Source organism: Barbus barbus (assembly GCF_936440315.1).
Source record: "Barbus barbus genome assembly, chromosome: 21".
Lineage (NCBI taxonomy): Eukaryota > Metazoa > Chordata > Actinopteri > Cypriniformes > Cyprinidae > Barbus > Barbus barbus.
The window spans coordinates 12,527,328-12,549,138 of NC_136749.1; the positions used below are offsets into that span (position 1 = coordinate 12,527,328).

A 21,811-nucleotide genomic window follows, 5' to 3' on the forward strand; every position below is an offset into this window, starting at 1 on the left:
ATTAAGCACTCAAATATAGGACAGACTGCTGCTATGTAAACAAGGCTTCTCTCTTTTTTCTTCACACACACATCCACCCATTATCTCTCACATGCTGTACTCAATGGAGTCCCCATTTACAGATTTCATGCAATGCTGCATTGTACCATATCTACGGGAAGCCATATTGCTAGTAACAGCAGGCAGCTGCTGAGGTCAGGTGACTGCTGAGTTCTGATTAGTTCAGAGAATTGAGGCAGAAGACAAAAAACGGTCAAAACGCAGTTTCCCAACATCTGTCCCTTTGTTACAGTATGTTTTGGCCTCAATGGAGTGTGTACTTAGAGATGATTAACACCCTGATTATTATTTTTTTTATTATTATTATTACAGTGTGAGTCAGAAGGAAAACCCTGCTAGTCCAAGTCAAGTCAAGTCAAGTCACCTTTATTTATATAGCGCTTTTTACAATGCAAATTGTGTCAAAGCACTGCACAATATCAAAAAAGGAAAATAGTCCAGTTAATAACATTTGATTTGAATTGTAGCTTTTGCATGTACATGACTAGTGTTTGCGGGTATTTGTGTCCGTGGTGACATAATTTGTGTTTTAAGACCAGATTAATCTGCCAAAAATATGACAGTATTACAAATACAACCGTTTACTGCAATTATCTTTGTGTTTAAAGAACATATTTCACATTTAGCACAAGCTGTTTGCATAAACTTTTGCATAATCTTTCTGTATGACAGAGAGTGTGTGAGAGAGAGACGTTAATAACAGGGAGAATTTTCATTCGTTTCCACTCCCACATAACTGTTACCTGTATGACATTTCTTAACGTGACATAAGGTGCACAACCCCCAAAGGAGAATTACACAATTTTCTGCGGTTACAAATATTTAGATTTGTTGTGAAACTTAACACCCTTGGAAACGCTTAGTGCAAAAGGTCAACATACAACAAAGTTGATCATCAAGAAATACGTTCAGAAGAAAGTCATCACCTGGAACACAGCGCCGGAGGGCTCGGATGGGAAACGAATAGGGAAATTGCGTCCCCTTGAGGATCCTTGCTGAAATGTCAGAAGAAATTACGTGTTTCAAAATGATTTACTCTGTCGTCCTCTGTTGGATGAATATTGCAGGTGCATGACTGAAATTCATTCCATAGGCCTCTGCAGTCAACAACCAAAGGCAAAAATTGCACATAATAGTGATATTATGGTTAGAAATAACAGAATTTTAAACTCTTTGGCATGAAATATTTAATCAGAGTTGTTATTCAATAACTGCACTCAGAATACTTTGTTTACCAAGGCGACAACATTGTCAGTGAAGAGCATACTCAGATTTAAAATATGCCACATGATTTGTGAAGAAAACAAATAAAAATCAAGGTTTTCAAAAATCAAGGTCAGATTTTGTCGTTCATTGTTTTAATAGCTTTACTTTTGTCATGAATGCAAAAAAGTAAAAATGTTATTTAAAGATATATTTCATCAAAAATATGTCATCATTTAACTCGCTCTCATGATATTTTGACAAATGTTGGTAGAAAACAAACAGTTTTGGTTCCTGTTGACTTCTGTAGTTTTTTTTAATTTATTTATTTTTATTTTATTTTACTTTTAAAAAACAATTACAGTGGGAACTGTAACTTCTTAGTCACCAACAAAATATCTTCTTTTGTGTTCTGCAAAAAAAAAGGCAAAAAAAAAAGAGAAGGTCATACACACACATGCACACACACAGATACGTATATATGCATATATATATATATATATATATATATATATATATATTAGTGCTGTCAAATGATTATTTGCGATTTATCGCATCCAAAATAAAAGCTTTTATTTACCTAATATATATATATATATATATATATATATATATATGTGTGTGTACTGTATTTATTATGTATATATAAATACACACATGCAGTATATATTTTGAAAATATTTACATGTATTTGCATGTATATATTTATATTAATATAATTTATGTTATATATAAATATATTTAATTTAGAAACTTAACATATTTTTCTTATATATACATGCATGGGTGTGTATTTATATATACATGATACATATACACAGTACACATATATTATGTGAACAAAAACTTTTATTTTGGATGTGATTAATCATATGACAGCACTAGATAGATAGATAGATAGTGTCACGAATCCTGACCATGCACTTCCGTTCACTAGCCACCAGAGGTCACTCGTTCACCACATGGACTCATACACAGCTGTTCACAATGATCACGCCCACACCTGAGAACCATCTCGCAATCACCATCACCCAAACACACACTATATAAACCATGGACTTCCTCAGCATCGGGGCCGAGTATTGTTAGCGTATATCACTTGCATAGCGATAGCAACTCTACAGAGCCATTATCATAGTCTTAGTCTTGTCTTGCCTTGTTTATCTTGCCGTGTCTGACCCTGCCTTTGTTTCCTGGATTTACCCCTTTGCCTTGCCGTTTGGACTCTGGTCGCTCCCCGTTTGGATTATTGCTCTCGTCTCTGGATTCTCTCTCTGCCTTGCCCCTTTGGATACTGTTCGCTCATCGTTGACCCACGCTTGCTCCACGGATTGCTCTGTCTTGCCCTTGCCATACCTGTTTGCCCCTGTCTAACCCTGCCTGTTTTCTGACCATGTTTAGTAATAAAGCCTTGCATATGGATCCGCACGTCTCACGTCTCGTCAGCCCCGTAACAGATAGATAGATAGATAAGATAGATAAGATAGATAGATAGATAGATAGAATAAAATGCTGTTCCAAACGTAAACAGAATTTCCATCTCCTTCACAAAATGTGAAATGACAGTGTGACAGAAATTTGGTGATGGAGGAGAATGAACAGGCATATATATTTATAACCATATAATAAATGAAACAGAAATATGATATAGACTAATTGTTGTGTTTTTCAATGCTCTATTCCAGCAAAACTAAATGAGTTTACTGGGTTGTGGTGAACCCAGACATGACCCAAGGCCCTACAGTGTTTTGACAAAGTCTTAACATAACAGAGCTGATAATATCTGTGGCATGACTGTGGAGAGAGAAAGAACAATCTACCAAATCTGGCTTTTTAAAGAGAAGGTCAGTCTGCATTTCATGTTTATGATGATCTCTAAGACTTTATAATAGCTTATGACAAATTGGTGCATTGGATAAGAGCCAAAAACAAAGACAACACGATTCTGTCATAAAAATAAATGGTTTATTTATAGGGAAAAGCAAACTAATAGGTATCCGTTATCGCAACCAGAATCTGCATGGAGTTGCCAAATCCATAATATATCGGTTGGAAACTGTAATACTATTTTCTTTTCCCCTCACATCTTTCCAACAAAACCGCATCTGATGTACTAACTTCGCGTAAGATGAGAGTAAAATAGTGTTTTACAGACACACACACACACAGAGAGAGAGAGAGAGAGAGAGAGCGAGAGAGCGAGAGAGAGAGAGAGAGGATTTGTGGGCCAGGCTCAGAAAGAGGGTCCAGTTGACTGAGGGAGACGAAGGTGTTGCTACAGAATCAAGGCGCTCTTTCATTTGCTTGTAAATATTTTGGAGACTTGGAGACACGTTGCGGTCGAAAGAAAGCTGCTATGAATGCAATGAAATACATTTCAATTAATATTTAAGATATTTTCCATATTTCATATGCAAGGGATAAATGTTTCTTCTCTAAAAGCATTGACATATAATTCCGGGAAATAATTTTGACAGTTGTATTTATTTTGGGAACCGCTCGTTTGCAGAAGCTGGACTAAATTTACGCGCGCGCTCTTTTAACAACAGCAGGTGTCGGAGTCCCGCAAAACTGGATTTTTAATTTACGCTGTTTATGTGGAGAACAAGGCGGTAAGTTAACCTTTTTTTAATTTGTTGGTGTGTCAAGTTTTGCCAATAGCTACCGTTAAACTGCGAAATTTAGTCAAAAAATGTAAAAGTGATAAAATAATTCTCTAATTTCTCACCCTTTTCTTTAGTGAGACACAAAATGAGATGTTAAGACAGTTTGAGTCAGCATTCACTTTCTTTATATGAAAAGATAGGCTACTGTAAGTTCCTAATATTTTGCCTGCGTCTCCATTTCTTTTACACGAAAGAAAAACATGGGTTTGGATAAAAGTGAATCAGTAAAATGGCATTTTTGGGGTCAAATGTCATTGTAATCTGCCTTTATTTATCATTTTGTAATTATTAGCAACTCAGACTGAAAGTCGTTGTTGTTGTTGTTGTTGTTGTTGTTGTTATGAATTACACCTAAACATAGTGACCTGTGTGTAGCCTATAGTGTAGTGTTACTAATTTGAAACATGGACAAATATCTGAAACTATTTTTAGTACTTTTACTAAAACAAAAAGCGTAAAAAGTTGCGTCCAGGCCAAAAGACTATACAGTAATGTCTTTTATGCCCAGGGAATGTGAGAACAGGCTGCACTATGAGCGCGTGAGTGGAGGGTTCACGCGCGTGCGCGAGCTGTATTGACAACCACTGCTGAGAATTATAAATTGAAGGAGAAAAAGAAACTCATTCACCAAACTGAGTAATGGAGATTCACAAGTACCTGCTGCTGTTGAAGATCACTGTTCTTCTCAAAGGTGAATTTAACTAGTTTGTTTATGTGTTTAATTGCATTCATTTGTGCTGTATGCTTTGTCGTGTTATGTCATGTGATTATTTGACTTAGTTACACCTAAAAAACAATGCAAGTCATGCAATTTAAAGCTGTCATTTTGTAAAACAAGTTGTTGACTGTGACCCCAAAGATATTATTTATTTGTTCAACTGAAGTCCTTTTCTACGACAGATTTATGTTATAGGCTACCATGCAATAATTAGTGAAGTTTAATAGTGTAATGCATGAAAATCTTCTTTATCTAATCATAACTACATCACTTTCCTTGCAGTAGACATTTTACTGGAATTACTTACATTATAGAGTTACAGTAGCCTACTGTACAGTACGTATATCTTCTATTATCTGACTTCATCAAGACATGGAGATTGTGAGGGAGACTTTTGTTTAAATTCAACACTGGAAGAAACTAAGATTTTAGATAAAGTAACCTACTTATCATGGTACTATTAGGTATACGACATCACATATCTGGACAAATAGATAGAAATACTGCTTTAATGGACCACTGCATTTGCAGTCAAGATTAATGCCACTAGCCATTTTGTACACACCATACTATGTTTATACACGTTGTGTCGCCTAGACAGCATACTGTAGGTGTTGGTGTCTGTTTTTGAGCATATATGCTGTGGCCGCTGATGGGTTCTGCAGATGCTCTGTGATGAGCAAGCTCTCTTATGTTCAGCTATGTTCTTCTATGCTTTAGATGGAGAACACAGGTGTGGACTCTGGGAATTCCACCCCCTTGTCCCCTCCATTTCTCCTTGCATTTCTCACTCTAAAACCATCCACCCCCACCACTTACAGGAGAGTGGATTGAGACATAACATGAAAAATAAAAACAACATAAAGCAGAAAAGAAAAACACTTGATAGGAGCAATCCACTGAAAAGGTTTTCAATGGATGCAGTACATTAAATCTGTTTGAAAAGAAGTCCGATTTAAAGACAGAAATTGATGTGAGAATTTTTGGAATTTGCTTTACACAACATTGCAGAAAGCCAGGGTGAATGTGTGTCCGCTTGAAGGATGACATTCATTTTTGTTCTATATAATAATTTAAAAATAAACTAAATGCAATTTGTACAATTAGTTGAAAGGCATCTTGTATGATGAGCATGTTTGTAATTTCATAAGTGAAATTCAGTAAGCCTTTTAAAATATATACAATTTGATCTTTTTATGACAATTTAAGGTTAGTTCAGATTGTAAAATTGCATGTGCAGTGAATCCCCAAAATCCTAATAATATTTATTAAAATTAATTAATTTATATAATTAATATATTTATGTTAAGTAATAATTCATCATATTCGTAAAAAATATATACATTTAAAACAGTTTTTTGAGAATAATTATAATGTGTACACTCACATGTACTCAAGGCATGAGGAAAATGTTATTTATTTAATTTTTTACTCAATGGATTCATCCAACCCGATCTGATGTGAAAATGTCTTTTTTACGCATTGGTGAATTGGTGGCAAATTCATATCTTTTGAGTCGTATGAAAACTTATGAAACAAATAAAAATGAAACATGAAAGTCTACTCCTAAGCTGATCCCTAAACCTATCTCTCAATGGGCCGTAAGCATATACTGTATGAATGAGATTGTACAAATTCATACAAAATTAGCCACCAATTCGCCAAATCATAAAATATTAACACAAATTGTCTTGAGTTTACTTTGGTTACATCAATTTTAGTCATCTTAGGGTCTTTCAAAACTTCTTGAAAATAGTATAAATGTTCTTCAGAACTATTCATACATTTCTAAGAACCTGTGTTTTACACTGATTTTTACAAATCCTTTTCTGTATTGTAGACTTATATTTCACTGACCCAAAAATAGCTGACAAAAACAAGAGAGCTTGTGGAAAAGAGAGTTGGAATAACTAAACTGCACTGTTTTTAACATGGATAAAATTGTGTCCCATTTGAGTGTGTTTCTTAGTAACATGTTCTCTTTCAGTAATGTGTCCCATATGTGTTCACATATTAGTCATGCTGGCATGACTGAACTGTACATTTGCATTTCTAATAAGACTCATTCAAAGTGACGTCCATCCAGTGGTGGGTGAGAATGTCTATGAGACATAGAATGTGGTGTAGGATAGAATCTGGACTGCTTATCCAGACTGTTCACCACCAAGGTATATAAATGTTTACAGTTGTCATGACAGAGCCCTGGAGGCATGGACCAAGAAAACCCACAGAATTGAAACAGAGGACTAAAGATACTTTACATCTCTTTCACACATATAAAAACAAACATTGACGATTAAGAGCACAACAAGTGTAATTGAGAAGAGGGGAGTATTAGATAGTTTGGAAAAGATAAAAGCCACTTTTGAACTCTGAAATCACACTTAAACATGTTTGAATGTCAATGGATCTGATGATTGAACAGAACTAGCTTCACTTTTCCTACACATGTTTTCATCTTAGTGTCGTTTAAATTGATATATGAAGTCAGTTCACCTCAAGTTCGCACAATTGTTCTTCAGAGCAACCATTGGCCCCTGAAGGGCCCCCATTGCCCAACACAATGTTTAAAGGCCCCTCATACTAGTTAGAATATTTCCTCTTCTTTTTTCTGCTGTAATTAAGACAATGCTGTTTGTTCTCTTTATAATTATTTTAAAAATACAAGAGTGTTGAAAATAATTTATCATAATTAATTTTCTGATTCCAGAAGATTAGGTATGTTCTGCAATAAATAAATGCGGGATAAAATAGGGGGAAAATAATTCAGTGTATTTATCTTGAGTTTTTGGTAGTTTTTAAATGTCTTTAGTATTTTAATTAAGTTAAATATATATTAGTTATTATTAATTTGCACTGGCTACCGATAGCTGTTCGCATAAAATTTAAGGCACTGATGTTTGCCTACAAAACAACCACTGGTTCTGCACCCCTTTACCTAAATTCACTACTTCAGACTTATGTGCCATCCAGAAGCTTGCAATCGGCAATTGAACGGTGCATTATAAACCTTATTATAAAAACCTTACCCTTTAAAACTAACACTCCCTATTATTTTTTATTTCTCTATTCTGTTTTATTCTATTACATTTCCTTTTATTTATTAAAAACATGACCCTAGCACTCTCTATACTATTTCTATTCTATCTTGTTTTCTTTTTATTTATTAAAAAAAATATTAACCCCCTAACACTAGCACTAGCACATTCTATCTACTTATTTTCTATTTATTTATTAAAAATGTTCCTCTAAGACTAGCGCTTTCTATTCTTTTTCTATTCTGTCAACTTTTTTACTTATTATTTATTATAAAAAATGTGCTACGTGTACTGAGTTTAACTGGGTTCTGTCACAGCACTTACCTATTATTGCTCTTTTGTTGGTTTGATTGCTTCTATTCTCATCATTTGTAAGTCACTTTGGATATAAGTGTCTGCTAAATGACAAAATATAAATATTTTATGTAGAAAGCTTTGCGCTTAAATGTTACAATAAATAGCCATTTTTAGATTTTTTTGTTACATGACACAAAGACATTCATAAGTGTGACTTATTGTAGCTTCAACATAAAGGTCATGGGTTCGATTCCCTGGGAATACACAAACTGATCCAGCGTATACATTGAAAACAATGTATGTCGCTTTGGATAGAGTGCAAAACAGGGAAAAGAAGAAATAGGAGCACAAGAGAATTGTGGGAAGACAAGTTAGGTTTTGTGAACATTTTAGGGGGGTAACAAGCATGAATTACAGATCTTGTCCCATGTGTTCTTTGATCCATATGGATCCCCCTCCATGTTCTCATTCCATTGGAAAGAGAGAAACGCAGACACCCGGTTTGAGGTCTGTGGAGCTTGGTTCTCTGCCTGCCTCCTTTGTGAAAGCCTCCCCCTCTGCTTTCTGGGTAAACAATCCTAAGAAATCCACTCAAGAGCACAACTTCATCCGCAGTGAATGAGACCTCAGTGTACGTGTGGGTCAAAACCCATATCACACAAAACAGAGAAATCCCCTCAGATAGGTTTCAAGGTTGGTATTATGCTGGGAGTGTGATTGACTGGTCATCTTTGTTCCACAAGTCTGTTTTGGCCAATAAGGTTGTTTTGAGTTACATTTACATGAGCTACAAATCCACCGGTGAACTTCTGCTTTAGCCTCTCTCTCTCTCTCTCTCTCTCTCTCTCTCTCTTTCTTTCAGTCATATAAAAGCCAGGTCTGTATGTCATAATAGGGAACCACTATGTTCAGTAGTTATTACAACCAACGCCCTTCCCTCTCTTCCCTTCTCTCTTTTGCAAACTCTTTTTCTCTGGCCTTTTCCTTTCTGTCTGTCTGTCACTTTTAATTTTTGGTTTAATTATCCTTTTAAATGATCCCATTAAATAAATTCTGTTCATTTGAACTTTCGATTGCTCAAACATTCTCTAAAAAATGTGCCATAAATACATTAAGCAGCACAGTTTTATTTATGGTAACTACAGTGTGCATTATTTTACTCTATATTTCTCTCTTTTAGGGCTGTGTGAGTGTTTTAATATTGATGTGAAGAGGCCACGGATCTTCAATGGGCCTGAGGATGCTCTTTTCGGCTTCTCTGTGTTACAGCATGAGAACAATGGAGAGAAATCGTGAGTACTTTCAATACTTTTTGGTTTTTACTCACATTTAGAAGCTCCTGATAATAAATACCATTTGGATATTACATATGGACCCTGACAAGGTTTTAGTATATTAAGATATCATCAGGTGATCACAAACTGTAGCAAAACTTAAACTTATGAATATAAATAAATGTTTTGCAGTCCTCACAAAGTCTCATTTGTAAAGATTTTTTGATATTCTGAGTGACTCATTGTTTTATGAACAGAATTCTGGTTGGTGCTCCATGGGATGGACCACAAAATAACAGGAAGGGGGATATTTACAAGTGCGTTGTGAGCGATGAAATAAATTCCAATTGTTCAAAAGTTAACCTAGGTATTGGATCAACTCTCTGGCTATGAAAATTTACATTCAATGACTGTGTTGTTCATGGAGTAGTAGTTTACAACATGTTTTTGTGTTATGCCCTGTATAGGTGAAAATGCATTTCAGAACGTGTCTCGAAATCTTAAAAACTCTCATTTGGGGATGACGCTAACCCCTGCTGCTTCAGATGGCTTCCTGGTGAGATAATATTTGAAATTCTGTAATTTAGAGTCCAAAAACATCTCATGTTTGAGCACTGACATCACAGCAATATTTGGATTAAACAGTCATTTTGTGTTTTTCTATATATGTGAGTAGGCATGAGTGTGTACGTATTAGTGGTATGGCATGTAGAATGAATGGTTATGAAATCCCCTCCTCTGTCTCACCCAACCACCACCATCTGTCATGACCACCATCTGTGTGCATGTGACCACTTGCAAAACAGTGGCCACTATAGGAATGACACATTATAGAGTCAGTGTTTGACTAGATGGGTGTGTATTCTTAAAAAGATACATATGATTTTCTTTCTTGTGTGGAATACAAAATTAGAAATTTAACAGAATGAGGTCAGTCACCCGGTTCCATGCAATTACTTTGAATGGAGACTGCAGCCTGGAGCTTTCAAGCTTCAGAGAAGCACAGCATGATAAATTTGGCTGGAAATTTACTCACCCTCAGGCCATCCAAGATGTGAGTTTCTTTCTTAATCAGATTTAGAGAAATTTAGCATTACACCAATGATAAAAAAAAAATCTGATAAAAAAGCTGATAAAAATCTAATCTAATACAGTAATCCACAAGTAATGTACATAGGTACATATCATCACACAAAACAGTATATATATAAATATGAGAAAAGTCGTCTTGTCTGAAACGGGAGAGAAATATGCACAGAATAATGCACCATAAAGCAGTGGTAGGCAAAACAGTCTAAAACAGTTCTAAACAAATATGTCAGTGGAATTTGATTGAGGGGACAACAGGGGGTGGGCGTTTTCCACTGGGGAAGCATTATTATGGATTATTTTCTCGCATTTTAACCAAAATCTAATTATATTTAGGGGTGCTCCGATCAGGATTTTTGAGGCCGATCACCGATACCGATCTTTTTAAAGCCATCTTTTTATCATGTAGAATTATTTATAGTGATACTCCAATCAGTATTTGTAGACGTTTATTCAATGCCTGAATTTAATTTTTGAAAATGGGGGGGAATTCCCCTCTTTTTAGGCATTTTTTAGACATTTAAAAAAAAATATACATTTATCTCACCTAAGTGTTTGATCATCCAGTGCATTTTTGTTTTTACAATTGTGCAATTGTTGCAGAAAAGCTTACACACAGCACAAGTCTGATTTCACACAGGAGTCAACTACTGATCCATCTGTTTACCACAAACACAACATTTATCCATTATTTTGATTTCAAATCCAAACATTGTTACTGAAAATGCTTTTTCATTGTGATTCTTTTTTCTTTTACAGTAATACAATCTTTATAGACATGTTTAAATGCAGTAAATATAAGAAAAACATTATTCAGTGTTTTCTACTTTTGCATTTAGGCTACTTCTAGATTTATATATTAAGTTGCTCAAGCAAGTGGCAAAAAACAACTTTCATAAATTTGACAACACACGCTGCAAATGCTCACAACAAAACCAAACAAAGAAACGCACTGCAAATAAAATGTATTTGGTTGTGTTTTGAGCATTTGCAGCGTGTTTCTTTATTTGTTTGTTTTTCACCACCTGCTGTCAAACTGATGAAGATGTTTTCTTGATTTGCTGGTGCTTTTTCTATTTGCATGTGTTTTCTGAAGTTGCAGCGCGTTGAGCTCTCTCGGCCACGGTACTTTTCCTTTAAACCTCACCAAAAAGTCACATGTGATGACTCTGAAACACAGTAGACTTTAATTATATGCATTTTGTAGTGTAATTACTAAATTTTCGTGTCAATCCATGTTCATATTTACCGCAAACAATGCCCTGTCACTTTAATTCAGTGCGTGCGCAGCAAAGATAGACTCGGTGCGGAAACTATCTCTGCACTGCTGCAGACGCACCGTTCCTGGAACGCACTACCGGACCGCAACCGTGTGCAGTGTTAACGCTCTGACCCGTTAACATGAGCGTGGAAAAATACGCACCATACGCACTGCAAACGGAGTAATGTGAACCTGGCATTATGTGTGTGCGTTGCGAATGTGCATGAACGCACGGTCTCCACCCAGACAGCAAGCAGTGTCGGCCCAGATCCGGTCCACATCTGGCCCGCATGGATTTCACACGAGCCAGATGTGGGCCGGATCTGGGCCAACACTATGTTGCTGTCTGGGCAGGAGAGCGCGCGAGGGCTGAATGGTTAAACACTGGCAAGAATTAACAAGAAAAGCAATTTATAAACTTTAGTAACGATGTGACACTGCCTCTATTGTGCAAGTGACAATTCCTGTGTCAATTATGCAGCGTGCAGCTCGCTTATAATGCAGACGCGATGTGATTGAAGCCATTTGCACATTTTGAGACGGAAAGCGAGCGCGGTGATTCACACAGGCTGTTTATGAAATGATGTCTCACAGAAAGTTTCAAATTACTTTACATTTATTTATATTTATATTAATTAATTTATATTTATTTAAGGCGAGACACTGCAGGTGAATAGGGTAAAAACAATAACTAATAGTTATCACCTTACTTACCTAGTTGATTGATTACATTGATAATTGCAAACATTTTTTGTATTACAAGCTTTCTAAAATGTTAGGTTTAAATATGCAAATGAGGCATTATTTAATGAAATATGGGCTAATTTGCATAATTTCTAGAACAAAAATCTAAACACTGGATGAAGTTGGTTTCAAAATTCTTAATTTTATTGACATATTAGAGTCAAACGTTTTTACTGAGGGAATTTTGGCTATATCATTTTGTTACTCCATAATTCAGAAAAAACTTAGAACAGGCAGAAAACAATACATTTTCACAATTTTTGGGGGAATAAAATGTTGTATATAATCAAGCAAATTATATATGAACAAATCCCTCTGTAAAAACCTTCAGGATATAGACAGGAATAAAAATGTAAAGTTTGGTGTGTGTAAGTGCTACTGAAGTGGAGATATATGGCTCAATGTAGGAGAGAAAACTCATTTTGAGAAAACGGCTTTTAAAAATATGTATTGTAATTGAAATCTATTGACACAAATAGATATTTTTGGATGTTTTCTTTCCACTAGTCTGAAAAAATACTTTATGAAAAACCAAAAAGCCCAAAATCTCAAATTTGACAGGTGCATGAAAAAAAAATGTGTTTTTGCCTGTAGTGTCTCCCCTTAATGAATAAATATGAATTGTACCTCACCTTCAGCATTATAATTTTATCACCCGCGCCAGACAGAGACTGAGACTGAGACGGTGCCGCTGCATGTCATGCCAAACCTCTCACAGCAGGCAGGTCTAGAGATCGTTTTTTTGAGATCGGCCTTTCTAGAGACAGCCGATCAAACAAACCAAAGTGATTATCGGCCGATAATAATCGGTACCCGATCAATCGGATCACCCCTAATTATATCAAATTTTAAATGCCTTAATTATGGATTTGTTTCTTACAAACATGCAGCTTTTCACTTCACAAGACTGGATGGACTGGAGTCGTATCAATTACTTGTGGATTATTGTGTATATTGATAGGAAAGGATGAAGAATACGAAAAAACAAAAATGAAAAAACGCATACGAAAATTTCGGACTCAGTGTACAAGGACCTTTAGTGTGATGTAATGCTAAATTTCTTCAAATCTGTTCCGATGAAGATACAAACTACATCTACATCTAGTATGATCTGAAAGGGAGTACATTTTCAATAAATTTAAATTTTTTGTTAAGCTAAGACCCAATCTTCTGAAGAGCCAAGTTCAAGTTATATGTTGAGCAAGTTTTGATTCATCAAACTCAAACAGAACAAACAGTTTGATTCATATGGATTACTTTTGCAATCTCCTTTTGTATTTTTTTCTATGAATAGAATCATTGTTTTAGTAAGTTAAACAAGAGAACCACATCAATTTGTAAATGAATCATTCAGACTACTTTCATTGAAAAGATCTATTTCAGAACAATGCGTCATTCATAAACTGGACACTACTACTTCTCTTATCAATGTGCCCAGGAGAACTAGGTCGGATATCAGGATTTCTAATGAATAATGTAATTTTTTATCTGCTTCTCTATCAAAGCTATCATATGACCTTAGTAGTAGTTTTAAGGAAGTACAACGTCCTGATTTGCATAGAAGGAAAAGAAAGTCATGTGGATTTGGAACACCGTAGAAGATGACAGTTTTCCTTTTTGAGTGAAATATTTCTTTAAGACATATGGAAGTATGGATTGACAGATGGAGCGGAAGAGAGAGAGACAAAAACAAGCTAAAACCTCACCTGACCCAAAACTCGACCAGAACAGTCAGTCTTCCTCTTAATATTCATGGTTTCAGCCTCTAAATATCTTTTACCCGCACACACACTCTCTCTTCCAAATACACAAGGCTTTTTGTGTCGGGCAGAACGCAGTGAACCAGATCAGTCCAGTTCTGGAGCCGCTCTGCTGTGGCTTTGGTGGAATTGCTGGGTGGCTTTCGGCAGTAGTCAGACGTTTTATGAGAGCGAGCGAATGAGTCAGGCTATGTGTGTTCAAACAAAAATATGTTTTTGTGTGTGTTTGTATAACAGAGGGTTAAACGGAGAGCAAGTGAGTACAGCTTCTGGGATGGAGTCACACATAGTTCAAAGTGGCGTATGCCAACTTAAACTAGCACTCACAGCATGGATGTAATGAGCCCCACATTGCAGATTCAAGTATCACTAACCAAAGCGTTTAATTGAATGTACCTGTTTAGGGATTTGTGAGTCTGTGTTTGTTCCTTTGTTCAGTGCTATAACAGGATAGGAATGTGACTCAAGCCCTTTGTAATGACAGGCCGTGGAAAAGCCATAGCACCTCTCATCCTCATCACCATTTCAGTTCTGTCTCTCGCACTCATCTCCATCCTCCCATCCCTCTCTTACAGGCCTTCATAATAACAGGGTGGGGAGTTGGGAGAACATTTACCCCCCTTCAGTCTAACCAGTCCTTCCAAACACTTTTTCTTTTGTCTCATTCGCCGTCTTTCAACTCTTGGTATGTCTTCTTTCTCCATTCTTTGCCTCACCAATCCTCACAATGGTTTTTCAGGCAAATAAATGGCACGCTTTGAAGACGTACTATTTTTATGTATTTTTTTGCCCTTCTCCCCCAATTCCCTCCAAGTACGTTTAAATTGCTTCATTGCAGGAGCAGCCGCCAACTCTGTTAAAGCATTTATGACAATATCAACAGCTCTCCATATCGCTCCTTCTAATTTTTTCTTTCCCTTCTCAGTCTTCTTTTTCTAACCCATTTTGGTGATTATTTCCCATAACAAAACAAAATCACAAATCTTCAAAATCTCATTCTTTCTCTCTCTAAAGAGAAAGAGACCCAAATAATTCCACTTTTAAGTTTCAGAAGAGATCTCAACAATACTTGAACGCTGTTCAGACTAATATAATTTCAATATGAATCCAGATATTTCTTATCAAATTATTCCAAAATTATTTATTGTTTTCTTTATTCTTTTAAGAGAATCGTTTGAGACAAAGTTCAGAGAAGTCAATGGCACTACCGTTCAAAAGTTTGAGGTTGATAAGATTGTTAAATGATAGAGGTCTCGTATGCTCATCAAGGCTGCATTTATTTGGTCAAAAATACAGTAAACAGTAATATTTTGAAATGTTATAATTTAAAACAACTGATTTCTATTTTAATTCATTTTAAAATTTTATTTATTCCTGTGGTGGTAAATCTGAATTTTAAGCAGCAATTCCTCCAGTCTTCAGTGTCGCATGATCTTTCAGAAATCATTCTAATGCTGATTTGGTGCATATGAAACATTGATATGGTGCAATGAAACATTTCTTGTTATCATCAATGTTGAAAACATAATTTTTCAGCATTCTTTGAGAAATGGAAAGTTCAAAAGAACATCATTTGAAAAAGAATTTTTGTGTAGCATTATAAATGTCTTTAATGTCACCTTTAAAATTTATATTAATATTAATTTCTTTAGAATAATCTTACTGACCACAAACTTTCGAAGGGTAGTGTAAGTGTTCTGCCTGAGCAATAAAAGAGAAACTTCTGAGCAATAAAATATTCCTCTGTTCTTTTTCATGACCACTTTCTCTTTGCTTCTCTTTTTTTCTGTTTCCCTCACCTACTTTCCCTGGTTCATTTCACTTCAGTAGATTTTATTGGTCTGACCAGCACATGGCGCTTCCCACTTTTTAAACAGAAGACATTTGTCAGAAAAAGGCCCAAATACCAGACTTAACATTTACAAAGAGAATTTAACATACAATGCTAACAAAATCCTGAATTTGTGCACATTATCAGCCACAGGTTCTGTGATAATACTGTTTGACATAAGTCTGTAAGGTACCAGTAGTGTTAAAAAATTGTGTAAAGCATGGTGCTACAGATGCTGAACTTTAACTGTAATACAGACTTTCTATGTGTAATCTTTAGGCCTGCGCTCCACTATGGTCCCAGGAATGCGGTACATCTCTGTTCAGCACAGGAATCTGTGCGTCTGTCACCAATGACATGGAGCCCAAGGACGTCATTGCACCCACTGCCCAGAGTGAGATAAACATCCTCTGTCCATCTGACCTGTTGGACTGAATGAAACAACTGCATTTAACTGAACTCCTTTTGTGTTTGTTTTTCACAGGATGCACCACATACATGGATATAGTGATTGTTTTAGATGGTTCTAATAGTATCTACCCTTGGTACGAAGTGCAGAACTTTCTTAGCAAAATTCTCAGCAAGTTCCACATAAGCCCTGAACAAATGCAGGTATGTTTTTTAATAATAATAAATTGTGTAGTTTGTTTGTAGATTTTTTTGTGATAATATATTTTAAAAAATTCACTTCAAAATATGTTTTTTTCCAGATTTGGCTCTTTGGCTTAGATCTGCACTTTAGTAAACATTAGTTTTGAATAAGTAACTCATCATAGCTTGACAGTTAGATGTATTCAGTCCTCAAAAAAATTATTTCAAGACTTTGTAGCCATAAGAAGGATTCCCATTGTTCCTGGAAAAAAAATAATATATATCAGCATTCAAATGTGTGTTTTGCAGGTCTGAAAAAGTCATGACAATTAGTAAAAGCTGAAAAGGTTATAGAAAATACTGTCATTATGATCAATTTTTCTATTTATTTACAGTTATGAAGTTTTGCTTAAGTGAGAAATGACTCTTTGCGAGTGCAAAAATATTTTTTAAAAACCTCTTTTATTTCCTATCCAGTCATTATAAGCAATTGGACAAGTTATGGAAAAATCATGAAAATTAATTGGACAGGATGCATGCATAAACATTCAGCAAAATGAGTAAGCAAAATCATTACTCTCCAACTGTGTGCTTTTAGGTATAAGAGACCTGGCTGAGGTTTTGACAGATATGTAGAACTGCCTTTTTACTTTAAATACTGTCATCAGCAGCTCCAACACCAATCTTTGATGCACTGAGCCAATATGAGTGACTGTGAGGAACAGAACCACAAGCCAGTCCGCAGAGAGAAAGGAGCCCAAACAGAAACAGTGTTGGCAGGCTGGAGAAAATAAATAACTATATTAATGTGAACAGACAGAAGTTGTGGTTTCTAGAGAAAAAGGACAAAGGGTACAGAGTTAGAAATGTATGAATGTATGCTAGAGAAACCAGAAAATGATAAAGAGAAGATGGACTGATGGATGCGTGGATAGATGGATGGATTAAGAGAGAGAGATGGATATGTGTGTATCTACGTTCCTGGCGTGTGTTTTTTGTATGCGAGTTAAGGCGGTAGGCAGGCTGGGGGCAACAAGAGGTAAAAGGAAATTCCTAAGTAAAAGCATTTCTTGCTCTGACAGATTTAAGCCTTCATGTTGGTGGAGCAGAGCACATAGTGGAGATGCCAATCTCATCTACATCTTATTCTAGAGTTATCCATTCCGCAGAAATTACTGCTGCTGTGTGTTTTACAGCAAATTACCTCCAACAACTGCTAGACTATTTTTTTCTTCTTTCTTTTTAATGGTAGGGACCCCCAAATATCACCATATGAAGGACCCTCTATTTACAAATGGCACAACCCTTACAGTAGATTCAGACTATTGGTTAAGACAATGTTACTATGTTGGGGTACTTAGGATGCTCGAACAAACACATCAATGTTATGAAAGCACCACAGAAATGTCACTATAATGTTTTTATTAATATGTTTCTTAGGTGAGGGTGATATACCGGTAGACATGATTAACCGGTAGAAATGTGTCAGACAGTAGAGATTTTGGCATTCGGTAGAGATCTTCTCTATCGCGGTTACACGTTCACGTGACATTGCTGTGTTATGTGGTCATGAAATGAATAGTTTGCATGCATTTTTAAGCATTGCAGTTTAAAAACAAGTGTTTTTAAGACCTTGAAACTCAATCAGGCGCGCACGTGAAGACTATTGAACAGAGATATTTTTGCCGACTTATAGGTCTTGAACAGTTAAATACACACACTTTTATGTGTCAAAATGCCTGTCTTTGCAAGTATCTACATAAACACAGTAATTTTGAAGCAAACAGCTGAGAAAGAAAGCACATGTGTAACAGTATATTGGATCTGGGCAGCTCTTAAAGTGACAGCAGTCTTATATTCTTGCTGTCTGTCATTCAGGTTAATCAGATAACAACAGAGAGAAAATCTCTCACTGCTCTTGACTAAATCACTTTTGTAACTTTAATATTTAGAAATATATATTTAATTTACACAGTGAAGAATACGTAGTGTTTTTATACATTTGATTACTTCATACAATGTATGTAGAATTTCTTATTTATTTGTTCTGCTGTAGTTATTTTGTCCTAATGTTTGTAGTTAGTTTCGTATTCCTATTTAATTGCTGACTGTTTACTTGTCTTCAGTGAGCTATAGCTTTTAATTTAGGCTAGGAGTAGTTTTTTGTGATATTGACACTGGTGACAAGAATTTTAATTTTAGTCAAAAATTTTATGCCATAAAGACCTTATGTAAAGCAAAAGTAACTATATTGTGTTATTGTTACCGTGAAATAAAATGACTCATATCATGATATAAGGTGTTGGTCACCCCTAATATTTTTGCATATAAACTGAGATGGGAGATTTTAAATACTGTTTGTGAATATTTGTAGGTAGGTGTCCTGCAGTACGGGGAGATCTCGGTCCATGAGTGGTCTCTCAGGGACTATCAGACAACACAGGATGTGGTTGAAGCCGCCAAGAACATCAGTCGTCAAGAGGGACGGGAGACTCGCACCGCGTACGCCATCCAAATGGCCTGGTATGGTGACCCACTGCTCATTCAAAACAAATGTAGCACGGCCCTCTCTATTATTCCTTTTTGAAAGGTATTGCATTGTGTACATTCTGACCTTTCCATGATCCCCCACCACATCCAGAGATCATGTAAAGTATGTAGCATAGTTTAGTCTATCTGGTCAATAGTGCCTTTGTTTTTTTTGTTGATGTTTTTAAAGGTGGCTCCTCCCCACACGGAAATAACCTATATAAACATATATGTTTTAATATAGGTTTTGATATATGTTTTTAATATATGTGACATATATAAAATTGGCCGTTTTCCTATAATATATGTACATATATGTACATATATGCACATATATGTACACATATACGTGCATACATGTACCTATATAGGTACATATATGCATGTATATATATATGTGTGCATATATGCACCTATATGTTTACCTATATATTAGTAAAATTATTAAAATCCATAGCTGCTAGACAACATAAATAAAAGCCCAAAATGTCGAAATTTACATTTACATGTACATATAGGGCTTATATGTGGATATAAAGAAGCAATACAGGAGACCTATATGGCCTTTATATGCACATATATGCACCTCAATTTTGCCTATATGTGGCATATATACGCATATATGCAGCATATATGTTATCATATATGTGCATATATACTGCATATAGGTTTCATATATGCGCATATATCCTCATATAGGTTCTTTCCATGTGGGTCAGAACTATAATTCCATTCCTTCCCCTGAGACTCTCATGCACAAGCAAAGATTTTTTTAAAGAGATTCCCATTTGTTACACTCTGAATCCCATTCACACTCTCTCCATTCCTGTATGTCTGCTTCTGTCATTCTTCTTTATTGGTATCCCAATACCGAATCCCTCCAACACACACATATACACACACATGTAGAACACTAACCATAGCTGGCACTTGGTGACCACAAAAGCAAAGGCTCACAAAATGAAACTCGTCTGCTGGGAAGGAACTTTCTACTGTCTGAAAATGAGATTTGAACAATCCAGTGTAGTCAAGCTATGCATTTTAAAAGGGCCATATCAAGGAAAATAGAATGTTACTTGATTATTTAAATGAATTAATAACACAGAACTCTGTACTCAATACAATTATTGCCATGGGAATATTGCATTAGCATTTTACTAGTATTGGAAACCAAGAAATTTTTCAGAACCAGGTGTATTTAAAAAAAATGGTGGAACCAATTTTAAATGAATTAGAACACCGCTACTGAATCTACAACGTGAACAAATAATTCTCATGAGTCACTGTTTTTTAGCAAATAAAAAAACTAATTGCATGACTAGTGTAGTCTGACTCCTGAACAAATAATGTTTGTGAGTCAGATATTTTAGTGAATCAAAAACAAACAGTGCAATCAGTGTAGATTGAGTCCCGAACAAAAAAACTTTCATGAGTCGCTTCTTTTTAGTGAATCAAAAAGTCTTTTTAGTCTGATTCCTGAACAAATAATTTTTATGAGTCACTGCATTTTAGCAAAAAATAAATAAAACAATAGCGTGACCAGTGTAGTTTGATTCCAGAACAAAAAACTCTTATGAGTCGGTTCTTTTTAGTGAATCGACAACATACAAGTGCAGTCTAACCAGTGTAGTCTGATTTCCTTGATTGGTTCTTATGAGCTGATTCTTTTTAGAAAATCGGAAACACAGAATACAAACTATGTAGTCTGATTTCAGAATGAATGGCTCTTGTGAGCAAATCTATTTAGTAAATAATAACATACAGCACAAATGTGCAACCAGTGCCCCATTCATGAACAAATGACTCTTATGAGCTTTTTTTTTTAGTAAATCAGAAACGTACAGTAAACAGTGTATTCTGATTCCAGATCAAATGACTCTTATGAACCAGTTCTTTTTAGTGAATCAAAAACTTAGAACACAACCAGTACAGTTTAAACCCAGAACTAATGAATTTTGTAAGCCATTTTGTTTTAGTGAATAAAATACACAGCTTACAACTTAATGACTTGCAATGAGTATTTAACACTGAAACTGTAACATGGATGTTCAGGAATCTAGTCTAAAATCTGTCAGTGCTAAACACAATCCTTCATTTTGTCTTGCACAGAATTCATGGACCTTTTTTTTGTTTATACCAGGTTCTTCAGCTCTCTTACTGTGTGAGAGTTTGTTTATGTGTTTCTTTGTGTTTCTACACAATTAAAGACTCATTTAAGACTTTCCACTCTCTGTAAGGCACACACTGGACAGACACACTCTCTCACGGTTGATGAAGTGATAGCAGTAGTTGGCTGAGGTGAAGAAGGTTGTCATAACATTTAGGTTTGCTGATGGAGAAGGAGAGCTGGCTCAGCAGAGCTGCAGGTGTGGTCACCATCCAGTAGACGCAGCCTTCACTCGTGCAGCTGTTCAAACACACATGACCATGTTCATACAGTGGATTCACACACACACACACACACAGACATGAACGTGAGAGAATTCAAATATAGTCATTAATTCTCACAGTAAAATGAAAGAGAGTGTGAGTTAAAAGCCACATAAGTCCAGATGTAGCACTCAATAAAGCACAGCAGCCTTTAAATAACACCAACCCCAGCAATTAACAGACTTATTTGCTCAAATCACTTTCCCTGCAACTTTCTATCTTTTTCTTTCTTTCTTTTTCTTTGGTTCTTTCTTTCTTGCTTGCTTGTTTGCTTTCAAAAGAAATACACTCTATCTTTAGACAGATAGTTTAGAAAGACT

The 21,811-nt window shown here is 35.6% G+C and overlaps 1 protein-coding gene across 1 annotated transcript in view; it reads left to right on the forward strand.

Moving 5' to 3' along the window:
* Positions 1-3,509: 3,509 nt before the first annotated feature.
* Positions 3,510-21,811, forward strand: part of LOC306887501 (integrin alpha-10-like) — a 38,537-nt gene continuing 20,235 nt past the window's right edge. Inside the window, exons 1-8 of the mRNA XM_079445264.1 lie at positions 3,510-3,875; positions 4,438-4,620; positions 9,163-9,274; positions 9,514-9,623; positions 9,724-9,812; positions 16,221-16,335; positions 16,426-16,553; positions 18,907-19,055. Of these exons, the coding sequence (XP_079301390.1) occupies positions 4,569-4,620; positions 9,163-9,274; positions 9,514-9,623; positions 9,724-9,812; positions 16,221-16,335; positions 16,426-16,553; positions 18,907-19,055 (755 nt within the window). The 5' untranslated portion in view covers positions 3,510-3,875; positions 4,438-4,568. The remainder of the gene's footprint in view (positions 3,876-4,437; positions 4,621-9,162; positions 9,275-9,513; positions 9,624-9,723; positions 9,813-16,220; positions 16,336-16,425; positions 16,554-18,906; positions 19,056-21,811) is intronic.